Raw genomic sequence first — 25937 nt, 5'->3', positions numbered from 1 at the left:
TCTGGACAGTTCACTTCTGACCTTTTTAAACCGTAAATGTGGAGTGAAATTTTTCATCTGGTTAGTCTATTTATTCTTTTCCCTTCTTTTCCTTTTCCTCCGTGGCTTAAAGTGTTAATTCTGTCCATTGAAATGTAATTTTATTGAGCAATATGAGCCGGAGGCGGAATCTTCACTGCCATCAGAACCCAAATGGTAAATAGGCTCTTTCTCTAATTTGTGGGATGCGCTATAACTCAGTTTGAATGTTGAAAGGAAATGGGCCTCCAGGGGAGTCTGGGGCTCTGTTCATTCAACTTCTAATTAAAGTTTTCCCCCTCTCAAGTTTCACTTTATTTTCCGGGGCTTTTGCTCCATGATGATTATTAACATGTGTCCCGTGGCCAGGAAATCATTATACCCTTCCCCAACCCAGTGTTTCGTGGATACCTCCTGCTGCAGACTGAGCCGCCTGAAACTTCATCTCCGAAATGATCTGATGGCCGGGGCAGGTAGAAACTAGCTGGCACCCTAAGGCTACCCAGCCGCTTTCAGGCAGCAAGATGTTGATTTTTTTCCAGTACAGTTTGATCAGATGTTGCTGTCTGGCATAGAGGATCCAGTCCAGGATTTCTTCCAGCCTATTCTTCACGTTTCAAGAGCCCAGGCCAACTCTGGCTTCCTATTCCAACTCCAGCAGGCTTATCTTTTTTGGGGCAGGAATTGTTAGTACAGTTTATCTTGCTTGCTGCAAGTCCTCCCTCAGCTGAGATGTACTCTGGTGCTGCGTTCTTTTTTTTCCTCTCTCTCTCTTTCTTATGTTTTCTTCTTGTTGTTTTTCTTTTTAAATGTATAAAGTGAAGAGTTCCTCTTCCCCCCTCTCCCTTTCCACTCCAAAGAACCAACCTCCAGTTAATTAAACGCTGGAACTCCTGCTACTGTGCCAGAGGGGAGAGTGAACCTGTGCCTGCATGTGTGTATGTGTAAAATAGATACAAAAATGTCAATGAACAGCAGGAAAAGTTCTGGGAGACCGTCTTACTACTATCGACTGCTCCGGAGGTCACGACTTCAGAGACAGCGAAGCAGATCCCGGAGCCGGAACAGGCCGCTTAGTAGGGGTAATTGCAACAACAGTTCTCTTTAATTGACAGTGCAAAGACAGGTGCTGTTGCTTACAGGTAGCTTCGTTATGGCGGATAAGAATGACCAGTTGAATATTTGTAAGTGTACCTGCTCCCTGTGAAGCATGTATGGAGCTTTGCAGAAGGTCAGTTGCTTGTGTAGTGCTGCAGTCATGCATGGGGAGGGAGAGCTGGTTAATTCTAAGAGCTTGGCTGGGGGAGTCAGGCTTGGGGGCTTTCCTTACAGTGGCTTTAACACCTTGTGTAACTGTAACTAACCCAGTTTTTTCAGTTATCCATGGTTCAGTTTTTTTCAATTTGTATAATTAAGGTAACTACTTTTTTGAGATGTTTGGAGGGCTAATTGGTGATTGTAGCAGTTTGAAAATGCTTGATTAAGGGATGATATCTATATGCAAAGATGTATTGCTAGAACTTCTTGTTCTTCACGAGCCAAGTATCACCAGGGGTTTTGAAATTACAAAGCTGAGTACAGTTTAGGGGTAGGATTTTCAAAAGAGGCTAAAGATTGCGCTCCCAAGGCACTGCAGAAACCTATGGGAGTTGTATTCCCAAATCACTTTGCACTTCTAAAAATATTGCTCTAAAAGGGCCTATTTGTCCTCATCATCAGGAGTTAGGTCCACAGAGTAATGCTTCTTTAGGGCATACTCACTCATGCAGCCCATTTATTCTACTTGAGGCAGCTACTGACCCAGTTGCATTTTTAAAGTAAGCTATTCTGGCTTTCTCTTCTAGTGTGAAATAAATGTTTATTGATGCTTATGCCTATCTTTAAAGCAGTCAAAGAAGCGAGAGTCTTTGAGTCATTTTGCTGTTGAACGTCTTTTCAGAAAGGAAGGAAGAGGGTTTTGTTTGACCTCTAGTGTGACAAACCAGTCATATTTATAATGTCTTGAGCTTAATCAAAGCCATTAACTGAAAAGATTTTTTTTGTTGTTATTTTGTGAATAAAAAGCCATAATAAAATGCACAACTGCAACACTGCATCAGGTGTTTGTGCAAATCCAGGCTTGTATCCAGTGAGAATGGAGTTAATTCTGATTTACAAAGCAGATTTTAGACTCACACTACAAGATTTAGCTTAGTGCAATGTCCTCTTTCTTCTTTTCTTGGTATTCAGTATTTTTTAAAGGATTTTGAATCATCACTGAGAAAACAATGGGAAGTTAAATCAGTTCCTTAAGCAGACAGTGGTTTTGTTTCCATGATATTTTTTTTTGTTTTGCCTGTCAGGGAGGAGTGTTTGTAAACTCACAAGAGTGTAACACTTCCCTTTCCCCCTTTATTTGTGTACTGTTCAAAACAGAAATATTTTACTGTCATTTTAGTTACTGTGACAAAAGAAGTGTGTTAGATTCATTTAGGTAACCCAGTATGAACTTAATGGCATAATTTGTCATGAACACAAGGAATATACAGGCAGATTTGATGAAAATGGAAATCAGCTGTCATGTTTGTAAGAAATTGGATTTGAAACAACTGAAATCTTCTTGCTGTTGATCTCTCCCTGAGTATTTTGTGTTTGTCACATTTTGTCTCTAGGAGCTCTGCCTGCTAGGAGGATCATAATACTAAGCCCTAGTTGAGCTCTTCTTATCGGTAGATCTTAAAAGGATTTCTAAATCTGGATCAGAATTTTCTCTTTTCTTTTCAACATGTTTTTGTAAGAGATGCAGAAAGCCAGTTGTGCAGCCGGTCGTGCAGTAGGTTGGTGGTAAGGCTTGGTCCAGAGTCTGGAGCTGCTGCCTGCTGCTCCAGCGCCCTGGCTGCCAGTCTGGACAGAGCGAAGGAAGTGCTAGAACACAGCAAAAGAAATATTTTCCTTGACAGTTTTGATCCCACTGGAAGATTAAGGAACAGGAGACTGTAGGGGTGAGGGAACTTTGAGGAATGCAGAAATCAGGATAAAGTTCTAGATTTTTTTACATTTGATGTAGTGTTAGGTTCCAAAATCTGCAAGTCTGCATGAAGGAAAGAGCTGAGGGTTCTCAAATACTCATCTGCAGTGCTTTGTGCTCTCTCTAGCTAAGATACTAATAGATCAGATATCCTTAGCTGGAGGTTACCATAAATTCATGAGTATTGGAGTTATTTCACAGGAACTGGCAATGGTTTCTTTTGATACATGTGTGTTTCCCGGACATCCTCTTGGCAACTTCTTGCTCTCTACAGCCTCCAGACCCTTTGCCAAGATCCTCACAGAGCCTGTGGCCCTAGCTGGAGGAGCAGTGATACCTGGAAGCTGAGCTTTTCCAAGGTGTGTCTCTTCAGCAGATTATCAGCATGCTTTTGGACTGGGAACTTGCTGAGGATCAGGCAGTTGTTAGACACTTACCAGGGAGGAGGAGATCTCTGCTGGCACGCAACCCCCTCTCCCCATCTGGAATCATTCACTGTTGGTACTGCATCAGTCCTGGACGATAAATCCCTGATGTGGAGCTGATGCCGGAGCACCCGTGAGCTGCAGGTGCTGCCATCTGCTGCCAGTATGCTTCCCCTGCCAAAAGCTGTCAGCGTTTTCTGTGAGTCAAAGAACCTCCTTCAGCCCACTCCAGTTTATAACAGTCAATCTCTTTGAATAAAGAAGAGGTTGTGTTTAAAAGCATATATTTATATACTGCCACTTCCCACTCTCACCCCCGTGAGGGGGCAATGCCACCTACCCATGCACACCCCTCTGATGAGCATTGCTGCAGGAACGCTGCCTGCCGGCCTTCTGTAAGTGCGCAGCGCAGCCGCCCGCGGCCCTGCAGTGCAAGTCGGGCTGGGGTTACAGTTTGCACAGCTGCATCGCAGTCACAGGCAGGGGCTGTTGCAGCTGAGACCTAGTTTGGAAAATTGGTTTTGCTTCCTGAGGTACAAAGAAAGAGATAGCCACTCCCTCAGGAAAGCTCTGCTGTGGTGCATTTTCGATACAAAGTGAACGCAATTTGCATTTTCTATGCAAGTCTCTAAGGAAAGTAGGGGACTGCTTTCTATTGGGACTCCAGATGGAGACAATCTGCTGTAGCATGCAGAAAAATGTATAGGACTTTCAGCTGTTTGCAATGACAGCCAGCTTATTTGATGGTTCATGTGATGGTATCCTCTGTTCTAGAGTTCTCTGTTCACCCTGGTGCTTTTGACACAGTCATCACGTGTTTCAGTATGTTTGCCTGTCTGTCCCTCTGAGAGGTCCAGGGCTGGAATAGCTGAAGAACAGTGAAACTGATGGGGCTGATGGGGAGGGCAAAGCAGACCGGAAGAGGAAGGCATGATGTCAGGAGGTTCACGTGCTCATGCCTCCAGTGTGTTTAAATTATTGCTATTTGATAGTGGTTTCACCCAGCTGTTAATCTTTGTTAGAATGATGATAATGTCTGAAGTCTCTTGGCTCAGCTTTCCACAGAGATTTGGGACATGCTGCAGGTATACGTTAGTTAAAAAAACTAACTGCAGAAAGCCCATCTCTTCTTTGGACCATCTGTTCAGCTCAGAGATGTGTGTGACTGTACGAGGAATCATGGCAGTAATTACAATTACTACCAGGTGATCCATCTAATGTAGTGGAAGGTGCTTGGGAGGCGGAGAGGGTAGAAGGAAAATTCTTAGTAAAAGCAACACCTGCTTCTGCCTGCAGTACTTTGGTCTGTGCCTTTCTTCATGGTATCTCTGCTTCTACTTAATTATGGGTATAATGAAGGAACAGGGGTCAGTGGCAGGTGTTCAGTTTGCTCACAGAAACTATTCACAGGTGCTCCATTCACAGTTTCATATCTGAGCCAAATGTGGCTTTGGCTTCAGGTCTTTCTTCTCTAAAACTCCATAGGCAATCGATTGTTATCAAAGCTCTAAGTTTGAGAACATTTTGAGTTCCTGATCTTGAAGGCTTAGTGTTCCTGATACTTCTGCCTCTGTCAGCTCCTTGGACATAAATGTCTTGCTCTAAGTTCCGTTTATCACAAATGCTTTTCAAGGTGTTCTACAAAAAGGATTTTTATTAAACGAGCTTTCTTCTTCTTTTCCTTTGATGGCTGCTGTGAACAGAAAACTGACTGATCTTCAGCAAAGCCCAGTATTTTAGTACACCAAACACTGAGAGCTTGGAGGCTAAGGTCAGAAATAGAGCAGGCTATTCAGATACACATCTCTTGAAAACGACTGGAATGTCGTCTTTCTCTCTGTGTTTGATGGAATCAAAAGCTTTTAAGTGATAAAAGAGAGATCAACTTATACCCAAATAGCCAATACCTTAGAGGTTAAGGCATTCACTTGGGAGAAGGGAAGCAGAGACTTGAAAATTGTCCCAGCATGTAACAGAATGACATAACAAAAAAGGAGGTTTTATTATATCTAAAGCTAACAGAAATTTCTCACACACTTCTCTCTAATCTTTCCTAGCTGAAAATCTATTGTGCAGCATGTTAACAAAAAGTGATGTTAGACAAGCAATGCCATGTGGAACATCTTCCTTTCCACCTCTGCTGGACTTTGTCCTGTAGCATGGGACAGTGCTCTGGACACAGCTGTATCAGATGTTGTGGGAAGAAGGCACCTCTCTCTCATTCTGATTAGAAATTTTGCTCTTACTGAAAATTCCCACTCTATTGTTAAGTAAGATTCAGGGTTCTGTAAGTAAATAATTCACATTAAATATTTAAACAATACTTTGTTCTTTTTATGACCCACAATTAACTTTTCTTTGAATTACACTTAGCTGCATGCCTTTCAGATTGTTGAAAGCACATGTGTTTCGATGTGTCTCTTGACTGCACTTACTGTAAAGGAAGTTTAGCTTAGAAAGTTCTAGCTATGGTAAAGGCCTGGGTACTGGAATACCTGCATCATAGCAGAACCAACCTTTCCTGATAGATCAGTATTGACCAGACTCATCTATCTCAGAATTACAGTGCCATAATCAATTAATGAATAAATAAGCAAAGAAGTAATCTGTCGTGTGCTGTCCAAACAGAACTCCCTACATTTAATGATGCCTTCTGGGATTTTTCCTGACATGCCAGACCAGTATGTGCCCCTGAGCCTGGATTTTTCTTTCTGTGGTCTCTGTTTTTAACAAATTGAATAGTCATTATGAATACAACACCACCAGCAGAACCATTTGTGCACCTGCCTATAAAGGGCACGCGTTACCAAAACCAGCTCTTTCACTCTCACTTCTGTTACTGGATTGCTGTTCTGATCTTTTGGATTGCATCTAGATGGCTATGTAATAAATCTGTTGAGAGAGACCATTTCTATCTGGCAAACATCCAGCAGCTTTTAGTGGTGTGTATGAAAAAAGAATATGTTTTTTTATTAAAAGAAACTGATTTTACAGCAGTGCGTAGAAGTCAGAAATACAGTGTTACCCTTGCAAATAAAAGTATGCCTATGTGTTGCATGTATTTATATTGGCAGGCAGAAGTCTGAGTAAAAGGTTCCAGTTTTACTGTTGTTCTCTGACTCATATCCTACAAAATTTGATGAGTGATTTTGCCTTTTCAGCACATCTTCCTGTACCAGGGGTTGATGATGGTGTGGTCAGTAGGAAGTCAAGTCTGGGAAGAAAGATAATCACATATGACTGGCCAACCTGCCTGGCCTGATCTGGGCTCTGAGGCCAGTCCCAGCCCCTGTACCTGGGGAGTCCCTGCGGGCTGCCCTGCCTGGCCACCTCCCAGTCACAAGCATCAGCGGGCAGCACTAGGGGCAATTCAAACTGGGAATCACTCTTCCCGTTCTTCATTTATAATTTACTTGATTTTAAGTTGTAAGTTTAAAGTGATTCACTTTAGTAGCCAATCAATAGTACTATATTATATTATATTATATTATATTTTGCCTTATATTCTGGATAGCCAAAGGGGTGCATGTGTACACTTCACCTGTCTCCTGTATGTAAGATTTGTGGAAGAACCCAAATAACTTGCCTTGGAATACCTGTAATTTTTCTTTAAAAATATTGCATAAACAATTTTTTTCATTTAAGGGCTGAAAGCAGACAAGTGAAGAGTCCAGTAATAAACATTAGCGATAGGGTTTTTTTTTCCAAGGGTGGTGTCTTTTAAATGTCAGGAAAAGGAGGCCTTCCTGCTTTGCAGCTTTTAATGACTATTGCTTTGTTTTTCAAGCCTCTTTTGTGGTATTTTCTACTTTGCCGCAGAACTCTTGCAGTTTTTCATTGGAATTTTAACAGCATGGCTGACAGATGCCCATAGAAAAGATCTGCAAAATTGTTTAAGCTGTACTGTTTGTAGGAAATATTCACTGGCAGCTGTGCTATTTTTAGCAGTAGTGCTCCAGCTGAGACTTTGCTGTATTCAATGCTTAATTGTCTAATAAAAATCTATACTAAACTTAATAACTTGGGAAGTAGTGCATGATGGAGGAATTACTGTTTTGGTATTAAAACAATGGATGGAGAAATCTAAGCATCCCTTTAACAGACAAAAATTTGGAGTGAATTTATTGTCTATGGGGGCAAAGGTTAGATTTACTCTTCAGTAAGAGCATGGTGGCATTAGTGCCTTGAGCTCCTTCGTTTGCTCTTACAGTGCTGGTGATACCACACTGACCTACACCGCCTCCTTTAGAAGTGTGTCATAAATGCAGAAACATCAAAACTTAGTATTTTCTGTGACAAATGTGTCAATTCCTACTAGATTAAAAATGAATCAAGTTTTAAAACTTCCTATTAGGAGCCATGGGGAACACCAGAGTGAATGTCCAAGGAGCACTGGCCCTTCTGGTGTTTGCTAGTAAGCTAGAAACCCACATGCAGCAAGCAAGACTTACAAATATCCCACCCCATCTTGCTGCCATCACTAGTGGAAGGAACAGCCTCTATTTCCAAAGACACAGTCTTACTGAGCGGCCACGCTGTGTGTAACCACTGATCGTTGTTGCCATTTAGCATCCAGAGCTACAGTGCAGTTAAACCATAATATTGTGCCCAACAAGTGATGTTAATGAACTATGGGGTGGCTTCTACAGTATGTTTAGGATTTGGGGAACCAGTCATTTCATTTGCTTGTGACAAGCTGAGGTAACACCTTACTGTTTATTTACTTTTCACCTGTCCTTCCAATGACAATATCCTGCGGGTTTGAGAGCTTTGTATTTCACTCCTTGTTTGATTTTCACGTGTTGTAACTTCTGTCAGACTTTAAGAGGACCGTTGCAGGAGGTGATTTAAGGCTTGCTGGATATGGAGTTTTGATAGACACAAAAGGGGTAGGGGAAGGAAGAGAAGGAAAAGAAAGACAGGAGAACTGTAGGGAGTAACTTGGAACATAGGGGAAGGCTCACGCAGGACAATACAGCCACCTTGATTCAGTGTCAGCAGCTGTAGCTGTGTATGTGGGCTGAGGCAGGGACAGTGGGTTTTGCAAGTCAAATAAGCAGATTGGAAAGAAGGTTTGACTAAAGAACCCAGAATCTTGATGAAATTGGGCAAGTGGAAAGGTGTGTATGTCTGCTGATACCATTAGGGTGGGCTGTATGTCCATTATGGTGTTTTATGGCACTACCTAAAACAGTAAATATCTTCTGAGTGTCTTCATGTATAAACACAACACTGCCTTATAATAGTTGTTTGCTTTTCTTTAGTGTGTTTCTAAGAACTGCAAATACTTGGTGGACTTGAAAGAAGTCTCAGGTAGATGCATTCTTGTTTAACCAGTGAGGTGTCCAAGGATAACTTACAGGAAATCCTATGGATGGTCAGTGACAAAGTCATGGTACAAACTCCAGTAGCTCTGTATTTTTTTTATTTGCCCCAAGGTAAGGAGAGAACTCAGGAGTTTTGACTCTCATGTTCTTTCTCTAAAATCATGACCACCGTCCCATGCCTGAACGTCCCATGGTTCCAGCAGATGCATCTTTAAGAGGTAACTAAATATAGCAGCCGTCATGATACAGTTGTGAGAAATGTCAATACTGCTTAAGAGTAACTCAGGAAATTACTATCCAAGGAACAGCTCATTTAATGCTGTGACAGAAATTTGGAAACTGTACCAACAACTTTCAGGCAATTTGAAGAGTGACTATTGTCTCTCTTTGCTCATCTTTTGCTTTATCTCTGTTTTAAGTCCTTTCCTTCTGATAGTAACCTTACTTTCCCCTAACAGTGTTGCCAAGAGGGGCTGATTACTCTGAAAGGAAATAAGTAGCAGAGTTGCTCCCAAGTAATGCAGAGTGAGGTTTTATCTAAAAGCCATAGGTAACAAATGAGAAAGGGGTTGAAACCCCTGGTCTGAGCCCAAAAGAGAATCTCTTCCAAAAGCATGCTTAGAGGGGTTTCAGCAGACTTTTCATGACCACTTATGTATTAGAGTAAGTTTGTCTCCTTACAGCTGTGGCAGTCCAAACAATTTAGACACAGAGCTGCCTTTTAAAGCTTTTAAACCTATATTTCCCTTGAAGGTCTTCTAGTGTGCCACTAATCCCTTAAGTTATTGCACTGAAGGCACTCTATAATCCTTTAATTTACTCTGCTCTCAACAGAGACGGGGAATGAGCTGGGTCACTTTCCGTACATGGGCATTATCAGTTTTGCTTTTTTTGACTCAGACACTAGCTGAGGGTTGTTTTCTTTCCTTTCAAACACTCCAGAGAGTATTTTAAATTTAGATATTAATTGCTTGTGTGTTTGTGTATACGCATATTAAAAAAGGTACATAAAACCCAGAGCTTCCTTACTCATTTCGCTGTTTTATACAGCCTTGGGGTCAGGCTTTTAAACTAAGTTTCCTCAGGCTGCTTTGGAAATCAGCCAATTTAAAAATGGATGGCTTTTTGAAAACTGTGAATTCATACCCAATATACAGCTGGTGATGGTCAAGAAACAGTGTCAGCCATAGGTAACTTCTGGAACCCTCATCTCCCTAGGCCTACAGGAGACAAAGCTTCTGACCAAAATGTATTTGATGGTGCTGAAGGTAAAGCTTTATGGTGATGAGTAACACTAGGCAAGTTTTTTGGGGGGTTTTTTGTTGTTTTTTTTTTTTTTAAGAAAGTGGAAATATGTAGAGGAATGAAGCTGGTTAATTAGCATTGGTAATATACAGCTGTGGGCTGGCTTCAGGGGCGGTGGGTTGGCCGATGTAGATAAGGTGCAGGTGTGGATGGTTAAGTTAAGTGGTTGGGAGCCAATGAAGAGAGAGCAGCTAAGGAAGAGAAGGTGAGAGAGGAAGAAGCAGAGAGAAGAGAGCCTGGGGTGAGGCAAGATGAGGAGAAAGCAGCAGAGGAACTGGTATGAAGAGCATGCTGGTATGAGATGGTAAAAGACCTTGTTGTAGCTTGAGAGGTTGGAGAGTGCTGTGACAGAAATATTCTAAAAGGCTAGAGCAACACATCAGTTGCCTGAATTTGGAAGGTTTGTCCTGTCCGTTGCTTCTTGCTTACATGAGGGACACATGCTTTTATTGCAGGTTTGTTCTTGCAAGCCAGCTTGGGAGTCCTGATCTGCTCTGGGAGGTTCATTTATGAATACTGGCTACTCAGCATTGCTTCAGAAATTTATTTTAAGTTGAGCATTGGAGCATTCATTTTTGGGAAAAACATGCTCTACAACTGCATAGACTTTGAGAAACACTGACAAGAATAAAGACAGCCAAAGTTTTGCTTCATTAACATTTACACTGAAAGAAGAATCCTCAGATGCTGAGCACTTAATGTTTCTTTTTGAAGAAACCCATTTATTTGAAGTGCAAGTTTCTTTTGTACATTATGTGCTCACATTTTTTATTTCTTACATTGCCTCTGCATCAGTGAATTTCTTGTAGAGTCAGAGATCAAGCCTGGGCTTGTTCTGAAGTATCCAAATGTAGTAATAGGTGGACTGTTGTAAAATTTGGCATCTGGAGTTAAATTACAGGATGCTTCTTAAGCTTCTTGGTTCCTATAGTAACAAGTAATAGTCATCCTTCATGATTAAGCAGTGTCCATGGTAACCAAACGAGCAAGTTATAAGTGAAATTTTCCCTTTACATTTTTAGCAGTCAAAGGTTAACAGTTATTACCTTTATACCCTTAGATGGGAACAGATTTTGATCTGGCTGGCATATTTAAAGTGAGAACACTTGGTCTTCATTTACATAACTTTACTTCTATGACCAGTGGAACTTCAGGTGAATACCAAAATAAAATTTCTGAGAGTGGAGTGCATTAATCTCCCCAGGAAGAATGAATGTTGTTCACGTGTGCTAAATTGTTCTGCAGTGTTGCAGTGTGTTGCTGTACAGCTACTGAATTGCTCCTCAGAGCGACTGCCATTCAGTAGCAGAGGAAGGAATCCCTACATACACCCTGCATATTTTTTAGGACAGAAAATGCAAGTGTCGGTGTTAGTGTAGGTAAGGACATCCTTCTACTCCCTCCTGCTTAAAAAATAGTATGGGAAATGTACCAGTGAATATTGCCCTGATAGATTCCCTTTTTGTCATCTACGTTTTTGTTTGTAGGTAAACATTGGATAGTTTAAAAAGCATGGCAACACAATCACAAAGCTAGCACAATTGCTATAGGTTATTTGCATAAAGGAATGTAATAGTTTGAATGGTGGTTTCTGTATGTCCATCTGTGGCACGCTATTTTTTATATGAAAGGAGAAAACATGACTGCTCTTGAATGTTTTCTTTCCTGTCTCTTTCATTGGCACTGGCAATGTTTGCTTGAAAACTAAAAAGTAAGCCTGCAAGGCTGACACCTGCAAGTGTGTTTTCAGAGCATGTATGTGTAAGAGAAGCAGGAATACCCACCCACCCTGAAAGGGGAAAAAAAGTATCAGTCACAATAAATTAGGATTTACAATTTCTAATTGTGGAATGTAAAGCAGTTGCTAAGAGAGTCTGAACAGCTAGAAGAAAGATGTGTGAGCAACAGTGGTAAGGACAGGATGCGTCTTCAGCAATATTCTGGCTTTGTAGGCACATAGGTTGGTTGCCAGTGTGTTGCAGGCGCACTGTATCCCGACATACATGCGTGTGCACACACTCCCACATCCACACACAAGCAAATGCGGAACATTTGTGTAAGCACCTTTAAAAAATAATTAGGTTAGCAGAGAAAGTGACACTTTTTATAAGCATTATCTTCCATCTAGTGCATGCAGTGTTTTCAGACCTTTCTGTCACTGCTGCTTTTTAATGCTGTATTTTGAGTTGCTTTATCAGGAGGGATACTGTATTTTGTCCAGTAGCTACCAAAAATTACTGCTAGCCTGTTAGTTAAAATCCAGTATTATTCTTGAAGTGTTTCCAATGAAACTATCCTAAATAGCCAGTGTTAAATCCCAACCTTCTGCTTTCTTGAACAATATTAATGTTCCTTCAATGTTAAGGCAATCTAACTTGGATTAATTGGCTCTGGGCATTAAGACTTTTTCAGGCTGATATAAGAGCTGCATGTACTATGTGAATTTCAAATCTTAATGTTTGGTCTATTATGCAGATGGATGTGAATAGAGATATGTATGTGACCCCATTTATCTCTCTAATGAAGTGCCATCAATAGAACATCTGTTTCGTTGCTGTAGAAGATGAAACCTCTGATGAATCATGCTTGTAAAATAAGTATTTATTTATTTAATTTGCATTTTGCCAGTACAGACCTGTTACAACAGCCACAACGCACAACTGAAAAAATGGCCTAGCAATTAAACTGCACAAAGTTTTCATTTATACCGTGCTGCTGCTTCACACATATAGTAAACTGTTCTGAACCGGTTTGTAGTTCACCTGTCCAAGCTATAAAGAAAGCCCCCAACCAAACATAAGAACACCTTAGCAATGAAACAAACTTCACCAAAAGGAGACAAAAATGTGGCTGCGGTCTGGATGTGTAGCTCCCATCCCAGTGGAGTTGCCACTGTGGCACTATGTGCCTCTATATTTTTTAGTTCTCTCTGAAATTGGAAGCAAAGAGGGCCAACGTGCTGCGATGCAATCTGTTCTTGTGAGGTTTGCAGCTCCCTCTTGCAATCCCAGGAGTTTTAATGAAATGGGAGGCCTGGCAGGACCTGTGTCAGCTGTACTGAAATCACGAAGAGAGGCTTAGCTGCACAAGGGACAGTCCATTCTCCAGCCGCTGTGCTGCTGGGACCCTGTGACGTTAGCCAAAGGCCATGTGAGACCATCTGGCAGGTGTCTGTGGTGCTCCACCACCACGTGCTGATGGCCGCCTTGTGCTGGGCCAGCAGTCCGCAGAGGCAGCTGGCCACTGACTGTGCCTCAGCCCACCGGGGCTCACGGCAGTCTCAAGTGGAAGAGGGTTATATGCTCCATGCTCTGTCTCGGCTGGTGTATATAGGTGGCATAGTTTACATCCATAGTGACAGAGGCTACAGAGAATATAGAAGTTTCTCTTCTCCTTGGATTGCCACTGTGAGTCGGCAGCCATGCTGATAAAGTGCTGCAACAAAGCAGCACGGGAACAGCGTTGAATCTTTGCAGAAATGTTAAGCATGATGGATGAACCTAATTTAAATCTCCCCAGAGCTGACTTCTTGTTCTCCAGACTCCATGTTGCTTGTCTTTATCATCACATAGGAGGAAGCTGATGTTCCACTTCACTTTATCATCCTTGCCAGTTTAGCCAGGGTATTAGTAGTCTCCATGATCTAGTCCCCAACCAGTCTAGAATTTCAGATTTTTCTGATGTATTTTTTAAGTCTGTGCTTGATTTCAATTTTACCCTGGAGAAAAAGCTCCTAATGATACGCCGTTAGCAAAAGATGAATTTGTTCTCTAGACATCATACCAAAGAAAGATAAGTATCATACATATTTTATTTCAGAGACTGATAAATAAAGAATAAATACCAAATATATAAATACATATCTAATTTAAAAATGCCAGGCAGTAAAATGGAGTTTGTAATACAGGCTGCTCAATCAGCATAATTTGCTATTTATTTTTAGAAGGGGGGTGGGGGGGCAGTAATTTTCTGGATGCTTTATATTCTCTTGTCACCAGGTGTGGGGACCTGTGGCTATATCTGTCGTTTGTGGATTTGATCTGTTTCTTTGGTTTTGTAGTACAGGGAAGTTAGTGTGTGTATTTTCAGACTTTTCATGTTGAGAATTATTTAAGCTTTCTTTTCCCATGTGTGCTATTTTCTTCTCTCTTTTCCTTTTTGCCCTCCGAGAGGTTGGGGTTTTTTCTTGACAAATATGCCTCATCAGCTTCCTCAGGTAAAGAATACATTCTCCATCCGTTCTGCTGCAGGCAGAATTTGCCCGAGGTGTCTACGGCCAAGCTGTGGGACCGAAGGGTACGTGGCCAGGGCCAGCACCTGTGGTGCCCGAAGCAGTCAGCTGGCCGGCTGGGCAGGACTGGCCCTCTGCAGCGCTGAAAGGTGCGAAGGAACGTTCAGAAGATCAGGGGAAGGCCTCTTGACTCTCAGCGATACTGAACAGAAGTAAACCAGCAGATAAACCCCACCGGAGAGAACCCCCCGCCTGTGGCAGGAGCAGGTCTCTGGCAGGCACCCGGGCTGGGCTGGGCTGGGCTGGGCAGCGAGGGGCTGCAGCGCCCTCTAGTGCATCCCGCAGCCGCATCTCCGCGGCACAGAGCAGCGCTGCCCTTACCCCACGGCTGGGGGGGAGTAGAAACACGGCTTGTTCCAGCTTTGAAGGTTGGAAGGCCTAACAGAGCTTTCCGGGAGGGAAGAAGCTGCAACGCTGGGCAGCCAAAGCCCACGGCAAGACAAGAGGAAATGGCAGCAAGTCCCTTTCCTGCTTGCATGCATCAAAAAGCGCCTCGGCGTGCTGCTGGGGAAAGAATTCTCTTATTCATTAATATTAGAGAAACTATAGGAAAAGATACACCCCCAGTACACAGAAAAATAGCACGGCTTTTTTCAGTACTAGATGCAAGAGCCATTAATAGTACTTGCTCAGGAGCAGTATGAGGAATATTAAATACTGCACAGTACAGGATATCTGGGAACCTGACACAGAGATGATATGAGATCCATTAAAGTGCACGGCATGCTGTGGCAAAGGTCAGTGTCACTTCAAATCATTATTTAACAAAGGAAAAGCTCTTCTTCCAGAAGATCTTAGTCCCACTCTGAAAGAAGATGCTCATAATTTTTAGCTGATGGGAAAATGAGAGGTCTGATGTTTTCTGTGAGTTGAATTGTTTTCTGTTTGAGTCATTTCTAATAAGGCTCTTCAGTCCACACAACTGTCCCGGCCACCATTCTTGTAGCTGCTGAGGACTGTATGGCTCTGAGTGGTGCTTCAGGTGCCTTTTTGTGCTTTCAGGCAGGACACACTTGAGTCAGAGGGAGCATTCCCCCTGGTAAAATGAAAATAGTGTTTTTGTCATCTGTGAGAGAAACAAAGGTGATGGTAAGAAGCTGGATCTGTTTGCTGTAGTCACCGTGGATACCATTCACTATAGGCATACAACCAGCCTCTTAATTGTTTAATTCTAATGTTTTGTGCCAGGGTGTAGCACAAAAGGCAAGTAAGGATCCCAGTTTGTTTATTTTGTTTTGTATGTAAATGATTACTTAAGTGAGATTTTTTTACAAGCTGTAGTTCTGTAAACAGTGTCCTTAGTGGTCTGAAAAGGTAGTGAGAGCATGAGAAAATGTGAAACTATTTTTGCTCATATCATTAGATGAGTGGGGGGTGATCACCGATTCTGCTGTAGAAGAGTTGTGGGTACAGCCAGCGGGATTGCTATGCTCTATGTAAGTATATTTAAGTTAGAGATTCTACGATGCAAAAAGAAATTATTTTATTCTAACCTAAAACATAGCGGTGATGCAAGGTTTCATTAGTCTAGAGAATACCCGCTCTGAGTGTTCATTAGCTTTGCTTTTAGATGAGTCTGATTTTTCAGAGGGCAGCATTACCTGCCCTAAACTTTTGCTTCATGACCATTTTTATTTAAAAGTCAATTTTATTGCCTAATAAAGGTTTGACTTTTAATTAATTTTGTGTGGCATAATGGTTTTAATATTGCTGTAAGGGATCAACTGGAATTCACTGAGGGATCAGCAGGGCATAGGGTGATATGTTCCAATAAATAGTTCTCCAGGTAATTGAACAACAAAACTGGCCTTGCAGCTGTATTTCTTGTTCAGCTGACGAGAGCAGGAGGAGAGTGTTGGCAAGGGCATTCATAACCTGCCAGTGCTGCTTAACTGACCTTTGTCCACTGGAAATCAGACATTTTTGTGTCTCTGCTTCCCATTCGGAGTTATTCATGCCTCGTGAAGAGAAAAGTTGGCACAAATTAGTGTTTATTATTTTCTGTCGTTGTTTATTCCCAGGGTAATATTCCACTTTTTAAGTGTGCCACTATTCTAACAGCAGTTTCTAAATACCCCTTTGGATTCAGATTCAAGATCCATCTTTCCTTCCGGACTCATGTGGCCACCTAAAGCTGTCTGAAATGTAGATTTTTCTGCAGCCTCTCTTGAGTATTGGGAATCACAGCGACACGACAAGTATCTACTCTCCAAGGACTGTTTTTAATTCATAAATGCTAGTTAGCTATGTTAAATCACTTCTGTCACTATGTGTCTCCTTCTCTGCTCTGTTGGGTTTGTAGTAAGGAGTTATTAGATAATGCAGAAATTAGAGGAATAACACCTAAATTCATTAAGCAATAAAATTAATTCAGAGAGTGTAATTGTACGAGCCAGAGACCGGTAATTCCTGTTCCCTCTGGTTTCACAGAAACTCCACCCGGTAAGCTCTCTGGGGCACTCTGGCGCTGTCAAGTTCTGAAGCCAAGGGGCAGGACCGGGAGGAGCACACCTTCGCTGGCGGATCAGTGCCCAAGGTCGGCAGCCAGCCTGACCTCTCTGAGGGCTGCCGGCAGGATCTTTTCCACCAGCTTTTGGTTCTGATGAATTCTTGGGTTTCTGCATGACATCCAGATGATCTGGTGAAGTTTATTGTCCTCTAAAGTCTCCTTTCCTTAAAGCACGTCACTGCGGTACGGTGCAGGGACCTGACCTCCTGTCGCGTCTCCCCAGAGCTGCTGGCTTGTCTGGCATTCCAGTCATACTTCTCTTTCTTGCTGCCTCTGATGAAGTCATCATCTCTACTTCTCTTATTCCTGGCTTGTTCGGAGTGCCATGGCATGTGTGTTGCTGACAAGCACGGCTTCCTTTTGGTGAGTTGAGGGAGACCTTTTCTCATTGCTACCTTCTCTGACCGTCATTCAGATTTGTACCTCCCTTTCTTGTTTGGAGTTGGAACAGTTTCATATCAGAAAATCAACTTGCTGGGAAGTGCCTCCTTGTTAGTTCTTCCTTCCAGCTGGTTCTTGTTGCTTTTGTTCATACTGTCTCTTCCACTAGCTGATCCCTGGAATTGTGTGTGAGAGGAGAGCAGGAGAGGGGGAAGGCGTGAAGTGAGATGAACAAACAGAAGGAGTTAATGTATTTCGTTCCCACTAGTGAGAGCATAATCCTGATGTTCTCTTGGACTAGCTGTGATTCACAAGAGCAGGTAATTCAAATGTAAAAACATGTCACTTGCTAAGTGAAAAGTAAACAGTATTAATATTTGTTTGTGTGTTTGTCACACACGATGACCTACTCTGTAGCAGTGTCTGAGAAGTTGCAGCAAAGAAAGCAGTGTTGTTGAGTGGGTTAAACAAGAGCTCGGGTGCCAGGAGCTCCTCGCAGTCTGTTCTGCTGCTGATGTCCTGGAAGCCCTGGTGGGGTTTGCTACGCTGCTCTGTAGCTGTTCCGCAGCATGAAGAACAGGCATGGAAGAGTGTAGTAAGGATTTATTATTCTGTCAACTCAGGAGCCTTGAATTAGTTAAACAATTCAGATGTGTTTATTAGTGTACAGAAACAGTTTCAGAAATATTCATAAGCTCTAGGTCCTAAATTAATGTGCAATGTTTACAGTGCTGTGTGTCCTGTTGGCAGTGAACTCAGCGGGATGCTTTCAACCCTGGCAGCTTAAAAAAACATCCTGGTGCAACACACAGCAAGCAGCATTTTGGACCCAGCTATGTGTCATAACCTGGGAGAGGTTTCAGGGGGTTGATAATTTCAAGGAGATTTCTCTTTGAAGATCTTATCCTGTGCTGGGGAAAACCCAAAACGTTACAACCTTCTGTAAATATTTGGAAAAGCAGGAAGCACTTTTGTTTGTTTCTTCTTGCTTCTGTGATTGTATAACATGGACGAGCCCCAGCACAGTGCTGGTCTGTGGCAGACACTGAACAGTGCTGTTTCAGGGGAGATTTAGTGCGTGTTCATGAAAAAAGGTTGGGAGGGCCCACAGGAGCACGGTTCTACAGCATGCAGGGGGAAAGGAAAAGAGCAAGAGTAGAAATGCCTGGTTATCCTTTGGCAAACTTAGAAAACTACAGGAAAAATGCCATAAATGAGGAGAAAACTAGATGAGGAGTTTGTCAGAATGGCCGCAGTCCTCCTTAGAGTGATTTATAAACCTTTTCCAGTCCAATTTTGAGATTTTTTTAGAGCTTCTAAAAGACCAGTAATGTAATTAGGTGGCCCTGCCTGATTCAACTGTCCAACAGTAATCAGACAACTTCTTATTGCTCATCTGTATATATCCCATCTTTATGTGGGTATTGCGTTGTGGGCTGGTGGAAATGGCAGAGAATCAGAAAGCCATCTCTTTCTGTGGGCACCTGTGCATCTCTGGCATCTCTGCTACTGGGTAATGTGGCTTTCCTCACTACACCCAAGGAATCTGTTCTCAGATCCAGTATGCCTGCACTATAATCCTCATTTAATAGACTGTTACTTAAGTGATTTTCAGGCTTCTGTGTCATAAAAGAAAGATTTGGAGGTTTTAAGTTCATAACAGGTTGAGGACTTTGGGAGAGCAAATAGCGTCCTGAGATGCTGTGTGTCTAAGTCCTCATATCAAATCTGATGTGAGCAAATAAATGGACAAATGAAGTTATAATCCTGGAATTTCTATGAGCTGGGGTATAGTGTTAAGCTAACAGAGAAATTCACTGTCTAGTGAGGATGTTATCTGATAATACTAAGTGTTTCTGGAAATGTCATTCCGTGGTTAGCTGCCTGCAGTAATACTGTTTCTCATTCTGGAATCCTTTATCTTGGGATACAAACTGGATGGCAGACATTCATTAATGAAACTCTGCAGTGTTCCCATGGGATTTTCAAGGTTTTTATCAATTCTGAATCTGATGAAAAGCATTAAAACATCCAAGGGTCACACTGTGAGTCTTAACAGAGGTCAGCCTAGGACCGCGGACTCTTGAGAGCTGTAACAGAACTGCCATGGAGTCTATCCAGCCAGAAATGGAGTGGAAAGGGCTGAATTCACATACTGAATCTGATCTCTTGTAGCTTGCTTGTCTTATGCACAAATGGCCAAATTTGTCAGAAATCACAGAAAATAGAGCTGGAAGGGATTTCAGGACATCATCTGGTAGCCATCTGCCCCAGGAGAGGGGAGAGAAGGAAGCTCGTCATACCTGAACCTTGCCTGAACAGGGAGAGCTCTGCTGTAGAAAGGTTTAAGATGGGCTTGAATGTACATTTATCTCTTCAGATGATCAATTCCGATGTGTAACTGTTCGTGTCAAGAGAAGACTTTTTCCACTGGCTAACGTAAATATCTTCTGCTGTAAATTAAGACATTTCTTTTCCAGCCTCTAGTGGCTACAGAGAGTTTTTATTGCCTTCAGCAACCTTTGATATGGTGGCTGGCTGCTGTGGTGTTGCTGTGGGCTTGCTGCAGCAGACATCGCTAATGCCAGTCTCGAGGCAGGGTAACCTGGGCTAAGAATTTTCCTCTGACCCTGAAGAAGCAAAAAGGGCAGGTCAAACCTTTATGTGTTTGTACTGTTCACTGTGTGAAACTGTTCTGCCGTACATTTCTGCTAGTTAGGAGTTACTAATTTACCTGTAAGCTATTTTCACTTTCCTTTAAAACAAACAGCTTCCCCCACACCCAACCCCCCTCCTAGTTATTTCTGGTTTCTTATAAAGACTTTTGTAATATGTCTCACCTGCAAAGCCTCCCCTCTGCAGTGAAACCCACCGTGCTTAAGTTCAAATGGAGATATGACTCCAAACACTTTATGAACCATAAGCTTAAGAATAATAGGAGGCTTTAGGTCCTGCCCCATCTTGGTATTTTGGTCTGGGTCAAACTGGTGTGTTTGAGGCTGTGCTTTGGATATGTTTTAATAATGAAGTAAGAATTTAAGAGTGAAGTTTGTGACTTCAGTGCAACCAGTCCCAGATACTAATCAGCCCCGGGTCATAACACACTCTCCCTTTCTCTGGAGAGGTCTGACCCATGTGGCTGAAGGAGGAAGCAGATCGACAGATTACTGAAAGTGAGACAATTGTGCCCTTTGGTCTGACAGACCACTGTGGTGCAAATGAAAAGTGCAGTAATACCTCTATGGAACAGCAAGTACTGAAGGCAAGAGGTGCGTTGGGCTGGGGAGCACAGCTCTGTGTCTGTGCTGAGGGCCTCTGGGGAAAGTAATTTCTTGCAGCTGCCTTTCACATAATCCCATAGTTCCTGATTTCCAGACATATATATGAGAAGTGCTTTAAACAATGTTTATTTTTCTGGTCATTAAGAAAATGCAAAGCAGCTTCTTCAGCTGTCTTGTCATCTTGAACTCACTTTCAAAATGCTGTAATCAAGTAGTTTGTTTACGACAGTCCAAAAAAAAAAAAAAGGCCACTGTTCAAAGGAATGGGGTGGGAGTCTTAGTGTGGAAGGAGTTAACAGCAAAGGGCTTGATTGCCTCTTTGGGATTCAAAGTGCAGCATTCTGTGGAGAAAGTGCCCAAGACACTAGAAGGCTTGGCTGGAAGTTGTGAAAGCAATGGACTGGCTTATTTTGGCTGTCTGGCTTTCATACAGGTTACGTGCCCGCTGGTGAGGAATTATGAGCGGGATCTGCAAGGAAGATGTTGCTGAACGGGCACTTCACCCAGTCCATGGGTGGAATCTCACAACCTCTCCTTTTGGAGTAGTTTAAGAAACATCTCAGGAAATGTTGAGTGGAATTGCAGGTATTAGTTGTTTCTTACAGATCCCGGGTGATGGCAGTCTTTGGCAAGGGGAGAACCTTGCTAAGGGGACAACCCTCCTTGCCAAGGCTTGATGGCAGCAAATGGCAGATTGCAGAGGCCGGGAACTGGCAAACAAGCCATGTCTAAGTTTCACTGGTTATGAAAACATCATTGTCTGAGGCATTCTGAAGTATAGGTTGTTCCATCTTTAGATTTATTTGCATAGTAATTTGTTGAAGCCTCCCTCTAGCAGAGTCTACCATTGAATTTCCTTTTGTGGCAGGTATTCTTCAGAATACCTCTCTTTCCCAACCAAGGATCCTAGCAATGATGTAACACTTGTTGGCATGCCTGTTGCCTATGGAATCATGTAGTAGGAGTTCCTCCAATGTCTGTTTCAGCTTCTGCTTCTTCATTTATCTTTATGCTCATAACTTTTGAAAGGAGAAAATTGTGTGGAAAAATCTGCTTTTCAGTGTCGCTTTGAAGTTGTTGTTCATTCGCTTTTTCTTTGCTTGGATTCCATATTGTTTAGTAAATAACTCAGTGTTACATATCCAAACGCTGTCTTTCAAAAGTTATAGGGTTTTCTGTAGATCAGAAGGGTTTGTTGATAAGGTCACATGGAGGACAGAAACTATTTGTGGAAAAGAAGCCTACAGAAAGGGAGAAATGCAGTAAACAATACTCCAACCCAATGGATGTTGATAAATAAAAAGGTAGAGAAGATTCTGGTGCGTGGGAGAATAAGTATGAGCTTCATTCATCTTCTCCAGACCTTGCACAGTTCTGTGTTCAGGAGTCCGTGATTTGATGGCAGCAGACAGTATTTTGATATGTATTAGTGTGTGGCAAAAAACCAAAACCAAACCAAAATAAAATGGCAAAAGCCTTTCCCTGGCTTGTACCTTACAAAGTTATTTATATACCACCTGATTTTTGTTTGATTTTTGTACCCATTTTTAGAATTTTTGAACAGTTTTGTGCTCATTTTGAATGTAAAGATCCTTCAGTCCTCAAAAATCTTCTGTCTGTGAATGAAAATTGTAGGTTTCCAGTGCTGGATGTGGTCAGTGCTCCTGCAGGGCAGGGACAAGCTGAAAAGAAGCACTTGGCTCAAAAGAATCCCGTGTGCTTAGTTTCGAAGGAACCGGTGTTTGAAAATGAAGCTGCATTACTCAGAGGTTTGCTCAGGCCTTTGTTTTGCATTCCTCATACTTTATATGGGCTTAAACTCTGCTCATAAACATGCGTCTGTATAAAGAGATCTATATACAGGTATTTTCTCAACTTGCAAAGCTACGCGCAGATCTCTGACCCATGTAGGTTCATACAGAAGGTTGTGCAGTCCCCCTCAGGCAGGCAGCCTCCTTGCCTCCTGCAGGGCCACACCACTGCTCCAGGAGGAGCATTCTTCAGCCCTCGGGTCATATGCCCACTCCTGAGAGCGGTGTAGTCCAGACACGTGATTTTTTTTTTCTTGAAGTTATCACCAAATGCCTACTTGATCATGACTACAAGCCCTGCCCAGTTTCAAGACTCCCTGATCAAAAGAATGGAGATGATGCAGCTCCGCCTTTTGGGTGATGGACATGCTTGGCTAGCATAGACTCTCGAATGGTTTGAGAAGGGAAGCTTCTTGCAAGGTCTGAGCGTCATTGAACAGCAGCTTGGAAATAGGTCTATTTTTATGAGTTTCATGATGCTTTGAAAGAGGGTTTGTGAACCGAGGAAACACCACCTCATAATGCTGTTGCTGACTTTACCAAATATCTTTCTAAATCTTCTCAGTGTTAGGCGTATTTGTTAATTTAGCCTTTTCAGCCCCCTCCCTTCCTCACCAGCAGGGAAGGTGGTAAGTATTCCTATCCACATTTTAGACTTCAGCAAATGCAGCATTTAATAATTTTTTCCTAGTTTCAAAGCAAGTTGCTAGAGGAATTAGAGAGGTAACTTAAGCGTCGAATGCCTGTAACCCTATTAGCAGTTTCCCTTAGGAATATCAAGTACACAAGTGCACGCTTCTGCACTTTGCATATAATTCTCACTCAGCTCGATACATTTTCTGTTTACTTATCTGCAGACTGGAAATAACGATAATGCCAACCTGTCAGGCATTATCTGAAGCTTACAGTTGTATAAAAAATGCTAATTGTTGAAGGTGAAAGTCTTGCTGATTGAACGTTGTTCTAGGCGGCTGTGGGAAATGCGAGCAGATACAGTGGGGTTGTTGTTTTGGCTCATTTATAAGGGCATCTCAAAGGAAGAAGCCATATTTTGCATGGTCTGCTGATGTTCCTGGACTGTTCCTGTGCTTCTCTGTTTGTAACTGTCCTTTATTTTCTGTACCATCCACAGAGTCCCCCCCGGAGAGGTGTGGGCAGAGGCGCAGCATGCCCAGCGGGGTCACTGAGAAGAACCCCACCATGGAGCCTGCTGCCACAACGCCTTTCCGGGTCACGGTAAGTGTCTCTCCCCATCTGAGTGATTGTTGTAGGGGGTTGCCAGATGGAAATAGAACTTTCTCATCCTGAGAGGAGAGCTGGCCTAGGTGAAACTAGTTGATTACTTATTTTTAAGTAGATGTAGTGTTGCTAGATACTGTTAGCAACAAGCAATTCTAAAATATTTCTTGATGAAGCAAGAAGAGTTGAGTATGAATCTGGAGTGGGTTTGCATAAGTTCTTTCACTTGGGAGACTTTCCTGGTGATGTTTCCTTTGTGAATCCTAGGGCAGCGCAGTATATTCATAGATGTATTTACTAGTCTGCAATTGTACAGTACCTCCTCATCCTCCTACAGAAAGAAAACCTGTAGAAGAACCTGTCATTAACTAACAGGTAACCTGCCAAGCTGGTGATTCCCCAGAGCCTGGTATCCTCTGCCAGCAGGAGCCTAGAGCGAGCCACACACTGTTTTCCATTTCTTCGATCCTTTTGCTTTGAGACGCTCTGCTAGTATCACTATTTTGTTGTGATCACAGTACATAAAGAATAGGAAGTCATTTGGGAGTGGAACAGAGCAGCACCACTAACATGAATAACAGTGATACCAAAACGAAACAGGACAAAGGGGGTCTTGCTGCATGCGGAAGGGCACCACTGTGTCCATTTTACAGAAGGGAGCCAAAGACCCAAAGAAGTCAGAGCCAGTGGGATCTGTCCATGCTGAGCCCTAGCTCTGTGATGCTGCAGATGATGGAGGAGCTGCCAACAGTTTCACTGCAGCATGAGGAAGCATAATGAGCCCAACCACAGGACTCCCCTCTCCCTACCCTCTCTGCATTCCTACAAGATCAGGTGTTTGGGCTGGCTCATAGCTTTAGAAGATAGTCCCTGCCATGCCTGGGAGGTCAGTTCTAGAGTGAGTTAAGTGTCTTGAGTTACAATGTGCACAGTGGTATTTACCACTGTCTTCCCACTGATAAAGTCACTTCTATAACATCCTGCAGATATTAGTTAGACTTCTACAGTGGGTCACAGTAGTTTCAATCAGAAGGACTGTTTTATCTAACAACAATATCAAATCCAAGTAATTATTTAATTTAGGAGTACACTCAGCTGACACATAGAAGCACAATGGTGGGATCAAAATAAATATTTTTTTGAAAGTGGGCAATAAACATGCAGCTGAGAGTAGCTGGTTGGTTGGGTTTTTTTTTCCCTAATGTATCATCGGCCTGGACATGTCTATGGTTAATGCAAGAGAGTCTTGGGAGGCTGGGACTTTGTAATCAGCTGAAGTTACCAAGATCTTTCAAGTGACATTTAAGGTAACCTCCAGTAATAGAGAGAAATCTAGTTAGAGATTTAAAAAAATAAGTACAAGCATGAAGTATACACAGCTGGAGATATATATATCCAGTATGAGTGATAGCCAAGGCAATCAGAAGGTTGTATTTTCAAGATGATGTCTGCTATATGTGGATAATAGGTTTGCACACAGGTATCTCTCAGATATTCACATTATTCAGAGAAGAAGCAAAAGGTCTTTGAGCTGCTTTGCTCAGTACAGGTTTTCTCAGCAGGCCACACCTACTTTACAGGCTCAGCGGCTTCATAACAAACCTAAGTAGGCAGAACCAGAATTTCAAAGGAAAGACAATGGTGCAATCTAAAAAACATCTGAGCACACCCAGTTCACCTGAGAACATTTGCCCTGACGAATGAGTCATTAATAGCAGTTTGTCCAAGTAGTTTAGTTCTATAAATTCTAAGTTTGTGAATGCATAACATTCTCTGTGGGGCTATGTTCTGTAGCCATTATACACAAACACATGCTGAATATATGAGAGCATGTTTTTTGGTACCGTCTTGTTTGCTAGATGGGAAGAAGTGATGAAAAGAGTGAGTGGATGGCAGGAGATTAGTTCTGGTTTGAAGGAATGTGTACAGCATGTGGCAAATACTGAAGACAATGAAACAGAAAAATGGTAGAGTATGAGATGTCTTTAAGCATTTGCTGTGAGGGCATGTTTGGATTTCTTTTTCTGGAGATGATGAAAGTTACTCTCCTAAGAGCTCCATGTCAAAACACAGAGGGATTATTGTCTTTTGGTCTGATTCTTCTTGTGGTGTCACCTTTTTGCTAAGCAAGGTGCGTCTTGTTTCAATGCCAAGAGGGAAACTAATTTTATTTAACTCCCTTGTTCCACAAGCCATATACCCTCTATCTGAATTGATTATCAGTTACAAATGCTTTAAAACTCTGAGCACGGCAGACAGAAACATAGTAAAGGTAACTGAATAGGCATGCTTTTGCTTTGTGCATTTCATTTATCAGAATCTATCGATCGATCTCAGTAAATG

The 25937-nt window shown here is 42.3% G+C and overlaps 1 protein-coding gene across 1 annotated transcript in view; it reads left to right on the top strand.

Annotated features, from left to right (window-relative positions):
* Positions 1 to 726: 726 nt before the first annotated feature.
* Positions 727 to 25937, top strand: part of DAB2IP (DAB2 interacting protein) — a 167258-nt gene continuing 142047 nt past the window's right edge. The window contains 2 exon segments of the mRNA XM_055719686.1: positions 727 to 1100; positions 23488 to 23591. Coding sequence (XP_055575661.1) covers positions 959 to 1100; positions 23488 to 23591 — 246 coding nt within the window. The 5' untranslated portion in view covers positions 727 to 958.

The sequence above is a fragment of the Falco cherrug genome, chromosome 9 (genome assembly GCF_023634085.1).
Source record: "Falco cherrug isolate bFalChe1 chromosome 9, bFalChe1.pri, whole genome shotgun sequence".
Taxonomy (NCBI): domain Eukaryota; kingdom Metazoa; phylum Chordata; class Aves; order Falconiformes; family Falconidae; genus Falco; species Falco cherrug.
Note: the sequence above shows the minus strand (reverse complement) of the source record. Positions and strands in the feature narration are given on the sequence as shown.